Source organism: Pelodiscus sinensis, chromosome 5 (assembly GCF_052426305.1).
Source record: "Pelodiscus sinensis isolate ZL-2025 chromosome 5, ASM5242630v1, whole genome shotgun sequence".
Taxonomy (NCBI): domain Eukaryota; kingdom Metazoa; phylum Chordata; order Testudines; family Trionychidae; genus Pelodiscus; species Pelodiscus sinensis.
In genome coordinates, this window is record NC_143056.1 from 83,113,816 (window position 1) to 83,134,541 (window position 20,726).

At 49.3% G+C, this 20,726-nt stretch overlaps 1 protein-coding gene across 4 annotated transcripts in view; it reads left to right on the plus strand.

Annotated features, from left to right (window-relative positions):
* Window positions 1-8,612: 8,612 nt before the first annotated feature.
* Window positions 8,613-20,726, plus strand: part of DGKZ (diacylglycerol kinase zeta) — an 89,253-nt gene continuing 77,139 nt past the window's right edge. Inside the window, exon 1 of one of the 4 annotated variants that reach the window (XM_075927589.2) lies at window positions 8,613-9,026. In XM_075927589.2, the coding sequence (XP_075783704.1) occupies window positions 8,875-9,026 (152 nt within the window). In that variant the 5' untranslated portion in view covers window positions 8,613-8,874. The remainder of the gene's footprint in view (window positions 9,027-20,726) is intronic. The other 3 variants (XM_089778562.1, XM_075927590.2, XM_089778560.1) reach the window with 3 other exon arrangements.

Sequence of the window (20,726 nt, forward strand, 5' to 3'; positions counted from 1 at the left end):
TGGAAATCTCGAAGAATAATGGGTTCTTTTGTGTGGCAAAGTCTTGATCAGTGGAAATGGACTAAGAGGGCCACAATTCCCTGCATATTGTCTGGTGGAATTATCATCCCAAATTCTGGTTCAGAGACTGACATTCTGTGCTTGGCTCTTCTAACTTGTAACTGTGCTCAGCAAGTATGGGCTATGTTGAGCCTCTGCAGGTATATGATAAGAGCTAAAGGTTTCCTGACTCCTGAGCAGATTCATACTAAGATGAGTACTAGGGATCTAAGCGACTAATCGATTAGTCAACTAGTCAATAAGCAAAAGCTTATCAGATAGGTGACACACTAGTTGACTAGGCGCTTCCCCCGCCCGCCCCCCTTGCTGCCTCTATCATAAAGAGGAAGCAAGGGGGAAAGAAGAGCGGGTGCTGGGTGGGGACCTGGCTTAAAAGTCGGTTCACTTCCAACTTTGAAATGTACAAGAGTCCCTGCTGGGGCTCTGGGACTTTTCAAGTTGGAACACGTGAGCAGCCCAGGACTCTGAGTCCCTTGCTGTCTCCAGACTCCTTGCCGTACTTCCTCTTTGAAATGTACAAGAGCCTCAATAGGAGCTCTTGTGCATTTCAAAGATTGAAATGCTGCATGGAGCCCTGGGGCCACTGAGGAGTCCCACTGAGCCCAGGCTCCACACAGCATTTCAATCTTTGACATGCACAAGGCCAAATGCACTAGTCCTCATCAATTAACCAAATAGTCAATGGAAATCTCATCAACTATTCAAATGTAACATTCCTATGAAATGTCTATGTGTGTGGGTAACCACTTAGAGGCAGGTTTGAACCTGTGATCTTTGGAGCTTAATGTAGGGGCCTGTACAGCTTGAGCTATAAAGCCAGTGCTGTCTTAGTTTAGGCTGTAGAGCTCACTCATTCTTATCTCTCATTGTAAGTGGTCTGAGTGCCACTTCATGGGACAGTGAACCACACACACGGGGGCTACGTCTACATTGCAGGCTTCTTGTGCAGGAACTTTTTGTGGACGAGAGCTTCCGCAAAAAGTTCTTGTGCAAGAGCGTGTCCACACTGCCATGTGCTTTTGCGCAAGAGACGTGCCTTTGCTCAAGAAAGCGTCCACACTGTCATGGATGCTCTTGCACAAAGAAAGCTCTGATGGCCATTCACAGAATGGCCACCCGAGCACTAGAGCTTTTTCCAATAGGGGTTTCTTGTTGTCCGTCCACACACGCCTTTTTACGCAAGAATTCGTGCACAAAAAAGGCTTATTCCTCGTAGAAAGAGGAATAACTCTTGTGCAAAAGCCCTGTCTTCTGACGATCTACTGTACTTTTTCTTGCGCAAATACATGCTTGTAGTGTGGACGTTCCGTGAGTTTTTGTGCAAAACTGGCTGTTTTTGTGCAAAAACTCTGCAGTGTAGATGTAGCCTAGGTGAGTGAGTTACATACTTCCCCTAGCTGAGGGCTTCAGAGACCCAGTTGAAATCCCAGATGAGCCCCCCGCTTGTAACAGCCACCAGGCAGATTTGAACCTGGGACCTTGGGAGCGTTGTGTAGGAGCCTCTACCACTTGAGCTAAAAAGCCAGCTGGCTCTCAGCTTAGACTGTGGAATTCACTCATTCTTATCTCTCATTGTAAGTGGCCTGTGCCACTACATAGGACAGTGAACCACACCCACTAGATATGTGGGTTACATTTGTAAAAGTGCTCATTCTTGTCTAGCTCTCTCCATGTTACAGTGGACAGTCCCAGAGGGTGGCTGTGAGTTTCAAGTATGAACATTCCTCATAAGAAACATGTTCATATTTCCTCATAGTCGAATGTGTGTTTGCCATTTCTACAAAGCCTGTAGCTTGTTTGCCGCACTGCCTTCTGAACTGCCGCTGCCAGAGACTGGCTCAGTGTTAGCTGGTGCCATTTTGAGTGAGAACAAACCAGCTGTAATAACAGACTGAGTAGCTGTAAATGTGACTGCTGAGAGTTTTATTGTGTACTGTCCCTTTAAATAGCTCAGGTCTTTCTCTGCCTGTCTTGGGCAGCTGCCATTTTATGTGACTGTGATGGGGGGAGAGGCCTACTCTGTGTTCTGCCATGGTGACTTTACTTTTGTGCTTTCTTGTTTTGTTGGTCTGTTAATCTGTGGTGAAAGTTTTTGTCTCTGAAAGGTGCTGGGGTCCCGAGGGAAGGTAGGATATAAGAACCTGGAGAGATAAAGCATGGTACAACTGTCCCTACAGTATGTATTGTGTGCTGCTTGCTGTGTCTGGCTCAGTCCTGAGTCCAGGCAAGCACTGAGTTCCATTCAGTGCATTTGCTACTGAGGCTGCCTCTTTTAGAGTGTCAGGCTGATCTGAGGTGCTTTGCCCCTGCGGGACTGATTTCTCTGTCCTAGAGTCCTGAGCACCGAGGCTTTTTTCCTCTTGCCTCGGCTGAAGCAGGGGTTTCTCTGGAAAGGCATGTGGGTATCTATCTCACCTCTGCAAAGGAGCCTGGCTTGTGATTTGGGCTGCCCAGAACTAGAGCATTGTTTAGCACGGTGCAGCAACAGCTGTGCTTTCAGGAAGTGCAGAAAGAGGAACCAAGTGGAGAGAATGAACAAAGCCTCTAGTCTCCTCCGATTCTGATGGTGCAGAGCTGGCAAGGACCTGCCCGTGGAATGACACTAAAACAAAGCCCCAAGGGGAAGCAGGAGAGTGGATCCAGGGCGCAGTGAGGAAGGAGCAACCACCTGCACTACAGTAGATGTGGCGGCACCAGTCATGGGACGTCCCTCAGCACTCATCAGAGGCCACAAATATACGGTACCCACTGTGCCTGGTCTGTGTTAGATTTCTCTTGCTTGCTGAGCTGATGTCCTCTGCTTCTAGTGCTGACGGCAGCCACTTACATCTTTCCACCTTGAGGGAGAAGGTTTCCTTGGGGCTTGCCATGTTCCAGATCCTTGCTGGAATCCCCTTCCCTTTTCCCATTGTCTGTGGTAGGGTACTGAGCTTTCCTGGCTCTAGCACTCAAAGGGCGTCTATGTAAGCAGCCAGTTTGTTCCTGCATCTGATCCCGTTAGGAGAGTGTAGTCTGTGGGAACAAGCTGACAGGGAAGGACATAAGACTGTCTGCCCCTTCACTCCCCACCTGCTTGAGTCTGCTAGAAATGGGTTGTGGGTGAGACTCTTTAACTCCTGCCAAGAAAAGGTTGTGGGGACATCCAGGCCTAAGCATATCTGAATGGTGCCTGGCCCACAACAACAAACCCCCAGATCTCCAGCAGGGGAGCTTCCCCCTCCCAGTCTGTATGCACTCAGTCTGAGAGAATGGTAATATCTGAGGCAGCTGTCAGATGAGCTGGTTTAACCCACATCTCCTTGGAATATGCATTAGCTAGGCTGCTCTCTCATTCCCAGCCATCAAGGAGATGGGATGGGATTTTTGACTCTGAACAAAATGCCGTGACCTGAAATCAGTTATAATGGAGAATGTGGTGGGTGGGTGGAGTTTCCAGCAAGTTCCTGAGCTGCAGTGAGATCCTGCTCCCACACACTCAGGTGCAGAACAGGAGGAAGCCTCATTGGCTACCAGCCCATCCTGTGTGTGTGTGTGTGGTGTTGCTGCCCATTCTTCAACCAAAAACAGAGGGATGTGGCTAGAGCTGGCCAAGCAGCAGGTGCCCATCCTGCATGTGCAAGGCTGGAGTAGGTGATTTCACCGGTCTTTCTAGCCGTACAGAATATGAGATACTGCTATTCAGAACTTTTGCACAGAATATTGCTAGAGCTTGGTGCAAAGAGGGGGAAATTGTACTGGAGAGCAGAGCTTGGTGAGTGATACACTTTTATAGCTCCATGCTTCTTGCACATGTCTCGCCATTTAGCAAGTATGATATGGCCCACAGCATGCTGCTAAGATGGAGAATCTGGTGTTGAGGGACCAGTGCTCACTGTTGGTCACAGGAACATATTGCTGGAACAACTTGTATGGTGGTTTGGGCAGGGAGATAAGCAACTCACCTGATTTAGCAGGCTGCTGCCTTTGGCAGGATCATCTATCTGCTGAGGAACTCGAGAACTAGTGTCCAGGTCGCTCTGTGGCATATGGGGGATAAAGAGAGAAGCGGACATGGGGTAGCTTTTAACTTGAAAGCTCCTAAACAGTCCCTCCCATATCCCTGGGGCTTTCCTGAATTGATGTGCACGAAGGGAGCTGATTCTAAGGCAGGGGTGTCCAAACTTTTTTCAAAGAGGGCCAGATTTGATGAAGTGAACATGCGTGAGGGCCGACCATTTTGCCTGACATTCTTTGAACCATTAAAATTAAATGCAAATTAACTATTTTGTGCAAAGTTTATTGCAAACGGCATACTTTTCATTTAGTCACATGGATGACAAATCTAAACAGGTGTTAAATCACTCTGCCTTTCATATCTGAAGGCCAGATGGAAAAAAAAAATCCAGGAAGCTGAAATATATGTCAGGAACATTGTAAAGTACATTACATATTATTGGTAATAAAGGTTGTCTGTCAACTTTTAAGTTCAAAAAATATGAACAGGAACATAACACCAAGTATACATGTTGTGTCAAATATATTTATAACTGATTTAGACCAACTGACATTAACTGAGATTTTACAATGTATTCATCTCAATACATATGGATTCGTTGGGGGCCAAATAGATATTGCCAAATTACCTGGGGGGCCGTATTAAACCGGAACACGGGCCGCAATTGGCCCGCGGGCCGGACTTTGGACATGCCTGTTCTAAGGCCTAAGCAGCTGTTCCATGGGTCACAGCCATGGAAAATTCAGATGGTTCCTTTGGGGAGATGCACAGTCAAGAATCTGGCCTCACTTTCACCTTGCCTTGATTTTTTTTATCATCATTATCTGTATCCAGAGGCCCTAATCGGTACTGGGCACCATTGAACTGGACACTGCATTAATACAACCCTTCCCAGAAAGACTCACAGTCCAATTTTAAACAGGATGCTACAGTGAGTGTAACAATAGAGGGGAGGGAAAGCTCTCTTGTTTTTGAGGTTGGGCAGCAGCTTCCTGCTAGTAGTGACAGGAGTGTGAGTGATGCTGCTTTACTTCCTGAGCTGTCTGGCTGAACTGGGAGAGGGCTCAGTGCATAACAGGCCCTTGCACTCTAAGATGCTGAACACACAGGTGAGGGGCTGAATCACTTGTGTTTTAATTCTGGCTCTGATCATGATGCCCTATGTGATCTTGGGCAGGTCTTTTCCCTCTCTACCTCTGTTTTCCTAGCTGTAACATGGGAGAGATGATCCTGGTCAGGGCCGGCTCTACTAAGCGTGGGGCCCGATTCCGGGGGCGAGTCCACACATGCGCGGGGCCCCAGGCAGCATGGCGCATGCGTCGTGCGCCAGAGGCACGACACATACACTGTGCGTCCCGGACGTCACGACGCATGCGCTGTGTGCCCGGGGGCCCACGCATGCACCGTGCCCCATGAGCACAACGCATGCGTGGCCCCATGCGCCCAGGACGTCACGACACATGTGCTGTGCACCTGGGGGGCCCCGCGCAAGCATCATGCTCCTGGCGCATGGCACATGCGTCGCTTCCGTGGGTGCGGGGCCCCCTCAGGCGTGGGGCCCCATGCTGGGGAATTGGGGGAATCGGTCTAAGGCCAGCCCTGGTCCTGGTCCTCTTGGCAGAGGGCTAATGAGGCTTTAGGACAGTGGTCTCCAACCTTTTTAACCACAAGATCACTTTTTCAATTTAAGTGGAATGTAAGAGCTACCTCACACCCAAATACCCTTGTCCCGCTTTCTTTGCGCCCCTTCTCTGAGGCCCCACCCCTGCTCCACCCCTTCTGTGAGGCCTCACCCTGCTCACTCCATCCCCCTTCCTCCCCGATCTCATTCACTTTCACCAGGCTGGGGTAGGAGGTGGGGATGCAGTTTCTGGTCTTGGGCCAAAGGGTTCAGAGTGTTGGTGGGGCTCCGGGCTTAGCCCAGGGTGGAGGATTGGGGTCTGGGGGGGGGGGGGATCACGGTGCAAATTCTAAGGCAGCAGGTTGGGTTCAGGGCAGCAGGTTGGGTTCAGGAGGAGGGTCAGAGCTGGGACAGGGGTTCAGGAAGCAGGCTCTGGCTGGGCACCATTTAACTGAGATGGCTTTCAGGTGGTGGAGCAGTGGAGTTAAGGCAGGCTTACTCCTGCCCTGGCCCTGCACCACTCCTGAAAGCAGCTGGAATGTACAGCAATGGCTCCTTGGCACCATGTGCTGCCCCTCATCTACAGGCACAGAGTCCACAGCTTCTACTGGTCATGGCTCCCCATTACTGATCAATGGGAGCGGCAGGAGTGGTGTTTGCAGATAAGGACAGCCTGTGGAGACCCCCTGCTCTGCCTTTCTCAGCGGTTGCAGGGACATGCCAGCCCCTTCCAGGAGCAACTATTACCACAGGGGTAATTACTCCAGTCATGACAGGTTCACCATTTTAGAACTCACTACTTAAAGAATTAAATGTAAGCATAAGCGAGAAAGGAAAACTATGAAATGCACAGACCTATCAAAAACCAAAAATAGCACACTTTGCAAGCAATAAAAGAAGTAACAACAACCCGGCACGAATGTGTTGGGTTGGGAGATGAGCGTGAAAGGACAGCGCTTGAGAATGACAGAGACATACATAGTGTGAGAGAGTGACAGATATTTGCATTACCAAGCTCCCTCCATCTTTCTAATAAAGGCAGCGGGGGGGGGAGGGGGGGGGGAAGAGAAGCGACTAGTCAACTAGCCTGTCAACTATTCAATGAGCATTTGCTTATCGGATAGTTGACTAGTCGCTCACATCCCTACCTCAGACAGTCTTCAAAGTTCATTGTCTTGTTTGTGCTACTCCCAAAGTGACTGGTAGGGGACCCAGGCCCATCTTCTACACTGGGTTCCAGCCTAGGGACCCTACAAGCAGCAGCTAAGGTCCAGATGGTTTCAGCCTTCCGTTTGTTTCCCCTAGGCTTCTTCCCACTCCTTCCTCTCATCCCTGAGAGTGACTGCTAACTCTCTCCCCATGGAGCATGTCCTTTCTGCTCATCTCTTCGTGCCTTGCTGGGCTTCAGATTCAATTAGGGCTGTGTATCCAGTGTATATCTCATCCAGTGCAGCCCATCCTGTCAAGCAAGTCCTTCTGAGCCATTTTAACTCCTGCAGAGGTGGTTTGGAGTGAATACCTCCTCACAGAAGTACTGGATAAATGTTAAGCATTAGTCCTTCTCCTCCCTTTGTTGTATAAACACTTTGGCGTTTCCACAGACCTTGCTGTGGTCCACAGGCCAGTAATAGTAGTAGACACAGGCATCAGGCATGGGGTGGCCCACTGAGAAGCAATGGGTTCGTTTCAAAGCTACCTTTTCCAATTGATACCACTCCCATTCTAGCAAGGCCTCACCATTCAAGGTGGCTAACAGCTTCTTGCTATGTGAGTTGCTTGCAGGTTACAATGCTCCAAAGGTGAGTAGCAGCAGCGGTTTCCACTTGGGGAACCAAGTTAACTGTCTTGAAGACTGTCCATGGATAATACTTTCTTCCTGTTTGGTAACTTGTTAAGGCATTTCTGGGACATGTCTGACATTTAGACAGAGAATGGATGAGATTGGAGCTGAGCCTCTGATGATCCTTGGGATGATGGGGACCAGGTAGCCTGAAATCTAGGATAAAAACAAAGCACTACTGCAAGGAAGTTCACACAGCTAGAGTCACAGATGGTGCGGACTGGCAGTGCTGTGCGGAAGCTTGTGCAACGGGAGTCTTAGTTAGCTCTTACTTAACCAGAACAACACCATCCTCATTCTAATGAGGATCAGTGGGGTTGAGTGTTGTCCCTGTGAGGCAACTTTTCGTCTCTGAGGTGTTAACTGTTGTCATGTGAGGCTGATTTTGTGTCAGATAAGGCTTCTTTAATGGGTTAAGACAAACAAGGTGTTGAGACAATTGCATGAAAGTGAAAGGGCTGGCAGGATGTGGCTTTGCTGTGATGAGCTAACCCAAATATGACAGAGGCACTGCTGAGAAGTCTTTGTGCTGGCCTGGCACCAACGAGACACTGCTCTCAGGAAGTTCAGGGCAACAGACGCTTAATTCAAGCTCAAGAGGGTCAGTGCTGGGTGGCATGTAGCTGTCAGGCCTACACGGAACACGTTCAGTTGTGTTGGCGCTACAGCAGGTGGCACTATTTGCACAGTCAGCACCACACTAGCTGCCCTGCGCTGTGCAGGAGTCATAGTTTTGATGAGCCAGCGGAGCAGCGAGGTCTTGTCCACCTGTGGGGGGGAGGGGGCCCGCAGCGCTCCTTGCCCGGGGTTTCACTCAGCTCCCCGGGGGCCGCCTTAAGATCCCCCCCCCCCTGCAGCTTCCGCTGACTGATCGGTCTCCCTCGCGGCCTGACCCCTGCTCGGAGTAGGATGCGGCGCCCCGGCCTTGGGAACTGTCCAGCGTGGGGGCGGTTCCGAGCTCCCTCCCCGCAGCCTCTCCCCTGCGGCCCAGAGCGGGGAGGCGAGAACCCTGCACCGGCCGCCCCGCTTGCAGCCCGGGGCCGCCGGGGGGCGCTGGCCGGCGGGCGCGCGGCGGGAGGCAGTGGCGCGGGCAGCTATCGGGGTCCTCGGGCGCTACCTTGCGCCGCTCACCGCTGCCTCTTCCTGCCTCGCTCCGGCCGCCCGCCCGCTGGGACGCGCCCGCGGCCGGGGCATGAGCCAGGCTGGCGGCGGGGCGCGCGGCGGGGGCGGGCCCTGCGTTCCTAGCCCCGGCGCGAGGCTCTCCGCGGCGCGCTCCCGCCGCATGGGCAGGTGGCCCCCGCTGAGCGCCGGGGCATGACAGGGGCGCCCGGCGGCGGCTGAGCGCAGCCCGCGCGGGTCATGGAGCCGCAGGAGGGGTGCGCGGAGGCCGGCGCCTCCAGCTCCCCGTCCTCCACCGGCTCGGAGATCTCGCTGGAGCCGGAGAAGGGCCCGGCGCCGGGGCGAAGGCACAGCAACAAGAGGTTCACGGGGCTCCGGCTCTTCGGGCGCAGGTGAGGGGCCAGCGTGGCCCTGTGGGCAGTGGGGCAGGCGGGCAGGGGCTCCTGCGTTCCCGGCCAGGCTGAGCACACAGCCCCTCGCCTGCCTGCTGTGTCTTAATGTGGACTCTGGCTCAGGGTCCTGCGGACGCTCTGACACAGCCGCCCGCTGTGCTGGTGCCCGGAGCTGGCTCCTTCTCAGCGCTGGTCTTAAGGTCTACACTTAAGTGTTGTGGGGATAGCTGTGTGGCTTGGGAGGGGAAATGAATCATGCCCCCAATGCCCGCAAAAGCCCTAGCCAAGTTGTAGCTGCAAGAAAGTACTTTTGCCTTAGTTCACGTGGGGAACTGGCATGAGCTATACTGGCAAAAGGACTCTCTTGCTGGGTAAGCTGCATCTCTGCCAGAAATGTTTGTCAGTATAGCTGTGGCTTTGTTAGTGCAGACAAGGCCTGAGCCTTTATTGTCATACTCCTTATGCTACAGCTTGTCTCCTGCAGAATGTAGAGTTTATCTCCAAATGCCAATTTAGCACTTCATAAATCGAGGCCCAACATTTCTTCCCCTTCCCATGCTCTTGCCATTGGATTCCTTTACTTTGCTGCTTACCATATGCTTACACTTTGGAACGCACTGCTGCAATATACTGTTGGTCAGGAAAGGCAAAGACTTCTTAGTACAACATCAATGAAACTAACTTTTGTGCAAGTGATATTGATCCTCCTACTTCAGGGCATCAGTTGATCACAAGGTAGGGTCAGCAAGAAATCCTAGCGTACAGTGTCATCAAATTGGCATCTACTGTTGGAAATAAAAGAGGAGGCTAGATGGACCATTGGTTTGTTCTGCTGTAGTGGGAGGTGATATAAGGAAAGACTATTATTCCATCACCCCTAGACATACCTTTCCATTACTCCTGAGACTCTCAGGTTGTATTGCATATCCTCTGGTGAGAGAACTTGATCCAGTGTGGTTGCTGGTTCTCACTTCCTGCTCTTTGCTGATTCCTATAGAATTTAGACTATATGCTCTTTGGGACAGGGACCATATCTTTGTATTATTTGTGTATGTACAGTGCCAAGCACTGTGTATACCCAGTCCTCACTGAGGCCTCTGGCTGCCCATATAATAGAAATGCTAAATAATTAGATTGGGAATTCTCTTCACAAAAGTAGTGGAAGAGGTTCCATGTGTGGGTTTAGGTGGAGAGTCCAGCAGCTCCTAGATATAAAGCCCCTGTCTCTTCCTCTCCTTAAATTGTGAAAGGAATTCCCTCCCATCTTTGCACTGAATCAGCCTGCCCTGGAGTCCTGAGAGGAAGCAGGACTGTTTATAGACTATAAGGCCAGAAGGGACCATTGTGACTATCTCACCTGACCTTCTCTGAAACACAGACTATAGACTTTCCCCTGAAATCATTCCTGGAACATAGCTTTTAGAGAGAAACAGACAGATTTTAAAATGTTTGGGATTGGTGAACCCACCATGACCTTTTGTTAAAAACAATTTTTAATGGGGTAATTAACCATTAGAACAATTTATTTCCATTCTCTTGCCCAGTTAGAGATAAGAGCATGGCTGAAATGGAGACAGCTTGGCTATTGAAGAGATGTGTTAGGAGTGATATCCCAGGAGCTGGAATTCGAGATGGTACGCTTGACTTGTTTTGAGACCTACAGCACAAGCCCAACACTGTAGATACCTATTATATACTGCTATTTTGATCCCTGTGGTCAGTTGTCCTGGGCTCTGAGATTTGCTGCCACAAGTTATGTTGGGTTGTTTTGTTCAGCAATGTAGTTGTAGCCATAAGAGCAGGCGTCATGTCTTCCTCTGTATCTTGTACTACTTTCTAGCTCATTTCACTGGGCCACAATCTTTCCTTGGACTGAGGAGCTGCATTTCAGAAAAAGAAATTTGACCTTTCTGCTTCCTCCTTGACCAAGTAGCATCATTACAGCTCGCTCTGATGGGGTATGTACGGAAGGTTTGAGTGGGTCTGTGCACCTGGCAAGTAGGATGAAACTGCTGTCCTTAGACCCATGGATTCTGTGTTACACAGATGTATCCTTGCTGGGCTGAGTAGGGAGCTCTGCGTAGGAGGATTATGGTGTGGATAGGAGCAGACCATAATTTCAATCCTAGAGATGTAATTAGAGGCTCCTGCCCATAAGACAGTGGCCTGGTGTCTGATTAGGTAGTAAACAATGTGCAGTGATGAAAGGCTGGGCCAGATGTTGTGGTTAAAGTTGGTTGGATCCTTGTGTTATCACACAGGTCACTTTGGAAGATGCACTTAGCTTTAGGTATACCAAGGAAATCCTACCTGTATGATACATGTTGCTATGCTGTTGTCAGCTTGGTTGCAGTTTGCAAATAAAAGTGTGATTCAAATGCACCTTGTTCATTCCCTCCTGGCCTTTGCTATTGCAGTCCTGGGCAGGTCATACACAGCTTTGACAGTGCTTCTTGATCCTGACATACCAGCCACACCCCCGCCCCCACTCCAATATTCTAGGCCCGGTATAGCTACACAAATGAAACTGTCGTCTGGGTGAGGGTGAGTATGTGAGAGTTATTTTCCCTGGTAATGTCAGAAGTTTTGAGACAGGTGGCGAACCGTACAGGTGAAAAGCCTAGCTAAGCTGTGAAATGGCCTGGAGGTGAGCTGGACATAAGGGAGATGAAGATGGAGATATTTGGGCTCTGACTGAGCACTGTTTCCTTTGACTCACTGAATGTAATTTGAGTAAAGGGAAACAGAATCATCCCTCCTTCCCTGATTTGTTTCTGCGCGTAGAGCTGAGTAACGTCTCTTTTTCCTCTCCAGCTGTCACAGGACATTCCTGCAGCCCTTGGGAAACAGGTGAAAAATGAGTGCCATCTACCCCCTGCATAGCCAGCCTGCAACCTACCAGGCCCTTCAGGCAATGATCATGATGTCCCCTGGGCTGCAAGGAGCTTGTTTTTTACCCTACGTTCCCGTGTGCTGCTTCCTCCCTCATTGTCCACCTGAATTTGCCAGATTTTGTGTTTGCCCCATTCCTCCTTAATGCTCTGGAGCACTAAATTATTGTTCAATGATCTGATTCTTCCGTCAGGGCCTCAGGCTGAGGTTCCATGCAGGACAAAGAGGCATACACCCATTTTGTGATTCACATGCTATAGTTAGGAGCCCCCTCTCTACCCCCCTTTGCTTGCTCTCTCCCATTCCAGCCCTTATATTGCTGTGAGCAGGCCTGATGTGTTGCCAAGGTTACTCCATCAGAGTCTGGCTCTAAGCAGAGGCTGAGTGACAGAATGGGGCTGCTTCCTTCTGCTCTGGTTTCAGATTTGGCGGCAGCGGATGGCATAGTGCATGACACCGTGTCTTGTCTTACTCCCAAGATTAGAAAATGTCTCTCCGCCTTTAAAACTGCAGTATAGTCTGTACGGCGACAATTATGATGTGTGCGAACCTGTTGGTGAGAGAAAGGTGGGGTGTGTCTTGCAGGACAGTATAGGAGAAGGTGCAGTGGGTAAAGGGGGTATCCTCCGTGTTCATGACATTGTGCTGTTCATCATTGCTGGAATCACTAACCTCTCTCAGCAGAAGCACTGTGCTGGAGGAGTAGATTGTTCCTGACTGGCTGGGGATGATTTAGAGACATCACTTAAGAACATCAGTCATGGGCACTGCAGAAAAAATGTGTGTGTGGGGTAGACATCTTGATGTGCCTTGGAGAAAGGGGAAAGTCCTTGTACAATGATCCTTGAGGTGGGATGTAGGACATCAGCTTTGAGCTGCTTCACTTGCTATACAGATGGCTCCCCTCTGAATTTCAGAGTGGAAAGTGGGTTTGAATCCCACGTAATTATAAGTGAGGTGGGGTGGCAATTTAGTGTATTAGGAGCAGGATTTTGGGGAAGATTATGCTAGACAGCCCTTCTTCCTGGGATGTTCTTCCTTCTAATGGGGATTGCCTGAGAAGCATACACCTCGTTTAGGCTGGAATGTGGCCAGTACATTGGGTTTAAATCCACGAGGCCCTTTCATGACCACCAGTGATCAGGAATTTGGATTTTTATCCTATCTGAAAGATGTCTCTTCTCCCCCCCCCCCCCCCCAGTAGCACAGTGCCCTTAAGCATTTGGGTCAGTCCTCACTTAGACAGGAGGGCACTCACTGCTGATTCACCCACACCACTCTCAAAAGCTCCTGATTGTGCCTTGAAAGTTTCCCATCCTAGCACTGCCCAGACCTGACACTGGTCATTTTTTTAGATTATCTTGTAGTCTCAGGTAACATGGTTACAGCTTTCCTGGGCTCAGTCAGGTAAGCACTGAGTGCAAAGAACTTCAAGCAATACTGTATAGGAAAGACTGATCCAATGCCAGTCCTTCTGCCCCACAGCTATGCACGTATGCCCCAGATATCCGCCCACTCACATAGCTGACACCTGATTTGTCAACACCACTACCTCACTGAAATGGAATCCTGCGGGTGGATTGCAGCATAGAGCAAGCTGTTTACAATCCCACTCGGAGCGCTCAGAAAAATGTGGTGTCACTGGAGGGGCAACAAATCCAAGTTGTAAGGGTATTCCCCTGACTTCTCACTCTTTTCTCTGAGATCCAGAGCAGGCTTTGGTGGCACACAATACCTGTTAACCTGGCGCCACCTCTAATAAAGTGTAGCCTGCTCTCTGTGGAGCGCTGGGTATGGGCCTGTTAGATGGAAGAGGCAGTGGCACCAATTTTCTCTGAAGGCCAGAACTGCAGCAAGTGAGGTTGATGTGTTCTGAGAACAGGTTTATTTCTGTAACTTGTAATTTCCTTAAAGGGAGGGTGGAGTAATTGGCTCCGGAACGGATAAAGACAAATGCACAGTGCATGATCTGGACCCAGAATGGACAATTCTTTTAATTGGGTTGATGCAGAGATTGGAGCCGAGGTGATAAGGAATTTAATCCCCACCACCTTTCAGGCCACCTCACTCGTGCTGTAAGTGAGCAGCGAGAAGTCCCTCCCACAGTGGATGAGTGTGTACATCTGATGGGGATTAAATCTTTTCCTGACCCTCCTTGCCCTAAAGATGAGCAATTGAAATAGCCTATCCATGGGGTGTAATGGGTTCCTTGTGAAAGGAGATAAATAACATGATCAGACCAAAATGCTTACAAGCGGTGGGGATGTTACTGATCAGCAGTGATGGTGTACAAGCCCCACAGTGGAGCTGCCAGCTGGCTTGTGGTTTGAATCTGGCTGACCTCCCTCGGCACTATGCTGTTGCACTGTGACCCTGGGGATGGGGTAGGGAGAGGAGCAGCTACACTACAGAGCATTTCTGAGGTGAGGCAATGTGTGGGCAAAAAATGAAACCAAAACGAGCTCCTGCCTACGCCTCTCTGAGGTGTTACTCAGTTTGGGGACTTGGTGTCTCTTTGTTCCATGTATGTGTTAATGTGTGTACAGAGGTGGGAGAGAGGAGTTGATGTAGCCCTCATGTGCAGTTGTCTGTACTCTGCTGGGCTGTCTCCTTGTTTCCTTTTCCCATTGCACAAACTGTATTGTTCACTGTGTTTCTGTGTATATGAATTTATCTAAATCCATTACCGAATTTTCAGGCTGTAGCTCTTGTGTCAAAACAAAGGGCCTTGCCACAGAACATGGGCCCATTTTGCTGCAGAATACATAGGGCCTTGTATATACATCTCCATGCTGTGGCAGGGAGAGGCAGCTAAAGGTGCAGGGGTCTTGCAGTGGAATGGATCCAGGAACCAAGAGACCTGTACAGCAGTGAGGGGCAACCTAGGTTAGTGAATGGGCCACATGAGTGGCCCTCCTTCATCTCAGTGGGCCACAAGATTGTTGTAACCAAGATGGTTCCCTGGGATAGGGGTAGTTTTGCTAACTGCACTTGCATACCCAGAATTTGCAGGGTGTGCCGATTGAACCGTGGCAGCACTTGCTTGGTTGCAGAGGGAGCACATGGCTCTCTGTTGTGTGCAGTCAGCACACACCTCACTTTGTGTGCCCTTGCCTTAAGTGCATGTCACTTTAGTAATACCAGCAGAATCTGGCAACCTTTTGTTCATGGGCAACGGTAAACAAAATGTCTCGGGGGCCAAACAAACCCCAGTGGGCTGTAGGTTGCCCCCCCCCCCATTGCTGTACAGAGGCCAGACCCCAGACCATGGGGGTGACCTAGAATTTAAAGATTAAAGTCTGCAAACTGCTGTGGTCCAAGCACAGTTTACTTGAAAAATTCAACACCGAAGTCCTATTAGAGACTTCAAAGATGACTGCACCTGGCAGTGGCTCTGGAGCAGGCGGGTGGGAAAGGATTACTGCTCCCCCCCCCCCCACCCATCCACATGCACTAGCTGGGGCCCATGGTGAAACCTCCAACCCTCCTTTTCTTCCCTTTCCTTTCACTTCACAGATAATGAGCATGAGCAAGTCAAAGTGAAGAAGGGCTTTGGCTGCAGCTGCTTCTGCTGACACTTCTGTTTGTTTGTGGGGGAGGTGGCAAACTACAGCTCCTGCTTTGGCTGCCCTGCAGAGCTCAGAGAAGTTGCCTGCCTGGGTCTCTGTGCTCACAGCTGTAGAGAATGGGGAAGGTCTCCTAATCTGATTAGGGGCAGAGTGCCCCTTCCAGGAAGATGTAATCCAATCAATGGGACAGGAAACCTAGGGGTAGGCTGGACAACAAACCCCTTGGTCCTGGAGGAGTGGGCTCTTCATTAGAGGCAGGAGGGGGACATTTCTGCCTGAGCCTGTTTCTCATTCCAGGGGGCATTGGCATTATCTATTGGTGATGTGGGCATAGGGTGCAGCCCCTCTGGGAGCTAGAGGTGCTTGGGTTGGTGCAGGCCATGTCAGGATGGCGAGGTGTCTGTAATGAACTCGGGCTGGGCATTGGGGGTGTGGGAATGGGTCCTATGAACTCAGGGGCTGGGCATTGGGGGTGTGGGAATGGGTCCTATTGGGGCAGAAATGCTGGGTGTCAGGGTACGTAAAATGCTGTATAATCAGGCTGGATCTCAGACTCAGACTTTAAGGTCAGAAGGGACCATTATGATCATCTAGTCTGACCCCCTGCACAGTACAGGCCACAGAATCTCACCCACCCCTCCTAGAATAATCCTCTCACCTGTATCTCAGATATTGATGCCTTCAAATACTTTGAAGACACCACGATGCAGAGAATCCTCCAGCTGTGATCTGTACCCCATGCTACAGAGGAAGGCAAAAAACCTCCAGGGCCTCTGCCAATCTACCCTGGAGGAAAATTCCTTCCCGACCCCAAATATGGCGATCAGCTAAACCCTGGGCATGTGGGCAAGACTCACCAGCCAGACACCCAGAAAGTTCTCTATAATAACTCCTATTTCCCACTGATAATGAATGGTCAATTAGTTACCAAGATCATGCAGTGGACAAGGGGCTGCTTCAGCCCCCGCCAGTTAACCATAACCGATAAGCATCACTGGGTGATGCTTACTGGTTATCCATTCACATCTGTAGTAGGGATCTGAATTTTAACTGGTTAATGGGTAAGTCTCACATTTAATGGGTCAGGCTTACCAGTTAAGGGTTAACCAGTGGGGGCCTGGAGCAGCTCCCTGCCCACCACAGGCAGGGGGCTGCTCTGGCGGGCTCAGGTGCCCCATGATCAGGGGCTGCTCCAACTGGGACCCCTGATCTCCCTTCCTTTTAACTGGTTAACCAATTAAATGGGATTTTACATCACATGCCTAGTTAGGGGTAGGCCTGGCAAGGAGCACAGGATCTTGGATAATGCAGGGGGCAAAAGTGCCAGGAACAGGAATTGTTGGAGTGATTATGGGTCCCTTAGAAGGGGATTAGAGAGATGCTGGGACTGTGGGAGCAGAGGCATTGGCAATAGTGTGGAGGGGATAGGGAGTAGTACTGGGTGCTGGTGGAGAGGATGTAGGTCAGGTAGAAGTTCTGAGGATTAGCAAAATGGACACAGGCCCTAGCAAGACAGCAGAAGTGCTTGGTATCAGCCAGGCAGGGGAAGAAGCTCTGGGGACAGTAGTGGGGTTGATTGCAGGTGGTGAGGTGTTGTGAACTGGCTGGGCAGGCCTGGGCCTGTGAAAAAGTAAAGGCACCAAGCCATGGTGAGGTGGGCAGGTGAAGAACAGGGAGGTGCTGTCAGTGTGATTTGGCTGTGGAAGGAGGGCAGAGACCTGAGTTAGGACTGGTCTCTCTTGGTGTAATGCAGAGGAGCAGTCAGTCTCTTTGGAGGCTTCTGAGCCCCCTAAATATCGTTTCCAGTTCTGCTCTTTTTGGTGCTCGTTTCATTTGTTGCTGTTCCCAGGTCCCCCTCAGAGCTGACTCTCGGGAGCCTGTTCGAGCCCGCACTTGCTCGCTTCTGTGGTGAGAGATGGAGTCTGTTACCTCCTTCAGGTGATTGATTTTAGTGCCAGCCTGCTGAGTGAACGTCCTTGCCGTCTGACAGTCAGGTTCTCAGTCCAACTCTAATGGGCAAGTGTCAGCATTGCTCTGGCCAGCACCTCTGGGAGGACTCGTTAGCCCCAGTCCATAGCCTTAGCAAAGAAACCAGATACGTTTGGGGACTTGAATGCCCTTCTCACCTCTGTAACTGACCCATCCCAGCCATGACGGAAGCATGTAGGCAGGATGCAATGTGTCCCACAATTCTGTGGCTGTCAAATTCACTTCTTGCCACAGACCTGTTTCCCGAAATCTCAGCTGTAAATAGTTTCTAGCCCTCATGCTGGTGAAGGAAACCTCAGTAAGGTGAACCCAGGGTAACCAATAGTGTTGTTTTACTGAGCTTGTGGCGAGGCTGAAACAATTGCTCAGAGGTGCAAACTGCTCTTTCATCTGATGAGCTTGTCATTAGGTAATCCTGCCCAGAGCATCCTCCTTTAGCAGGCCACTGCATGATAGGCATGCCTGCCTCTGTTTTCCCCCTCAGGTGACCCTATACCTTCACTTCAGGCTTTTTTGTCTCAGTGCTAGACATCCACGGTGTTGGTTTATTACAAGAACATAGTTCAAATAATCCATAACAAAAGCCCCAGACACACAATCTGTTTCTCACCCTGCTACAAGCTGTCATTAACACTCAGGACATATTGTTGCTCATTGCTGTATGTAATAGGGATGTAAGCGACTAATTGACTAGTAGACTATGCAATAAGCTAAAGCTTATCAGATAGTCGACTAGTCGCTCCCCACCTCCCCCAAAGCCAGGGAAGAGGAAAGGGTGCTAGGGGCAGCCGGCTTAAAAGCCCTGCTGGGGCTCTTGTATATTTCAAAGGCAGAACAAATGGCGGCACTTCCACCTTTGAAATGTAGCAACAGCCAGGTGGGCTCTTGCTAAATTTAATATTGGAAGTGCCCTTATCGACTAATCAAATAGTCAATGAAATTCCATCAACTATTCAATTAGTTGATTAATTTTAACATCCCTACTATGTACCCCACACTAGTGCCTCCAACCACAGACTGTCAGTCATCTCTTGTCCTTATGAGGATGCCCCTGTCCCCACCCCCATTCTAAGGAGAGTGCAATATGCGGTTTGCAGGAGACATCCCCAGAGCATCCTCCCTCATTTTGTTGTACCAAATAAAAGCAAGCAGGATCTTATGAGGGGGATAAGGCAAAAAGCCACATTTATTGTAAAGATAATAAAAAAAAAAGAAAAGATAGAAGCAAACAACATTGTTTAACTACTTAACCCTTATACATATAAACATTCATTCATCCATTCATTCAGGTTCTGTGTATTTGTTATAGTTACCAGCCTGGAAGTTGCTTGTGACAGAATACTGGCCAGGTATTCTGTACACAAGTGATGGTAGTGGGGAGCAAAGTCCTGATCAGATGTGCATCTGAAGCTCCTGGTAGGCTGGCAGCAGAACCTTGGACTCTGATTCCATAGTTTTTTAGTCCAGTTCTTATAGGAATTTCTTCCCATGCCACTCTATGGAAATTGCTGCATCATGCTGATGTCTCCAGGGTGGCTGCCAGGTGCTTGTCGGTGATCTCATGGGGTGGACCTCCAGTACTTGGGTTTCTCCACTTGACACCTTTTGGTTGCACTGGCACCTGATGCCTTCTTCAGCCCTTTGTTGCTGTATTCTCAGGCTGGCACCTCTCAGAACCATTCATTCATCATCCAAGCACACTCTCTCTCTTACATACATTCCCTAATTAATGTTTCCCATACAGTATTTTGTATAATAATAAAGTTGTAGTTACAAAAGTTTCTGGGTGGTATTGCTTAAAACATTCTCTGAGTGCTGAGTAAAGTTACAATGTTTTAAAGAGAACAGGCGTCAATTATGTAACAATGCCCTTAGTCAATTACAGGGCTTGGCTCCCATAGCAGAGTTAGTGGCTTGACAATGCATTGTTACAATGTATCTCTGCAATGTCAATTTCAAGCAGCCCCTTGCACAAGCTTGAGCATGCCCTGGGACAGAGGGGGGGGGGGCTGTTTCTGGCTACATAGGATTATATTCTTAACAGTTCTAAGTTACATGACCTAATACGTTATATTCTAAAGGGGCAATAATAATAAATCTAAACATTTAACAATCTTAAATAATAATAATAATAAGAAGAATTAATAAATCTAAACACTAAGTTGTGGGGAACAAATTATGGGGAGTCACTTCCATTTGGGGGAATCATTTTCAATACATTAATATGTTATCCCTACAATTTTACCTTTTCCAAGTCCTCTAGGTCCAGCTGTCTGGCTCCAAGAGTCAGCAGGCATCTCGCTGCTGCTCCCAGCTTTCATTCCTTTCCAGCTTATTCTGGCCTTGGTTTTCTTGCTTGGAAGGACAGCTGGCTAGCCTCTCTCTGGCTTCCTAGTCCATGGCCCTTTTCAGCCTCCCAGCACTGCCTTTGGGTCTGTAAGATCAGTCAGTAAGCCCCCCTGCTGAATTCCTGACAATTCCTTCTTTGCAGGGAGCACCTGTAAAACTTTCTCTTTCTTTAGTCTCCTCCCACTGCTCTGATTCACCAGGTGCAATCACTCCTGACCTTTTTAGCCCCCAGGTGCTGCGTCACTCTCTTAATTGACCAAATTGGGAGCACCTGTTTACAGGGGCATCAAAATGAGTCTTTGAGGACAGTGTAAATCAGGGCCACCTGATTTTGGAAGCTCCAGGGGCCACAATGATACTCACAGCACATGCCGAGGGCTGCAACTTAATTGTGGTTGCATATACATGCAAATATATATGCAAATAGCTTATTTCACACTGGCGGGCATGAATACAAAGATTAAGGCAAGACTACACAACATGCAGGCCCCATTTAAGTCAGTTCTGCTGATATTAATAAATGCAATATTTACCCGGTTTCCGCCCATATGACAGCACTTTTAATGAGTAATGACATTCCAGGAATTTAACTACTGAAACACACATTAACAGAAGACCATCATATTGACTACTTTTTTGTTTTGGCATCACAATTTTAAAAAAATCAAACAAACTGCTTCTTATTAAAAAGAAAATTGTATACCAGTGTTTTGGGTGTTTAGCTTGAAGCTTCAGGTTGTGCATTTCTTGGAGTGATTTTACCGTAAAAAGAAAAGTTTCCAAGCCAGCCACAGGTGGGGAGCTGGGCAAGTCAGGCCAGACAGGAAAAAAAGGACAGATGCCTAGATTCCCAGCAGGGCAGATGTCCCCACATGGTAGTCGGTTGTGCCGTGTGGGATGG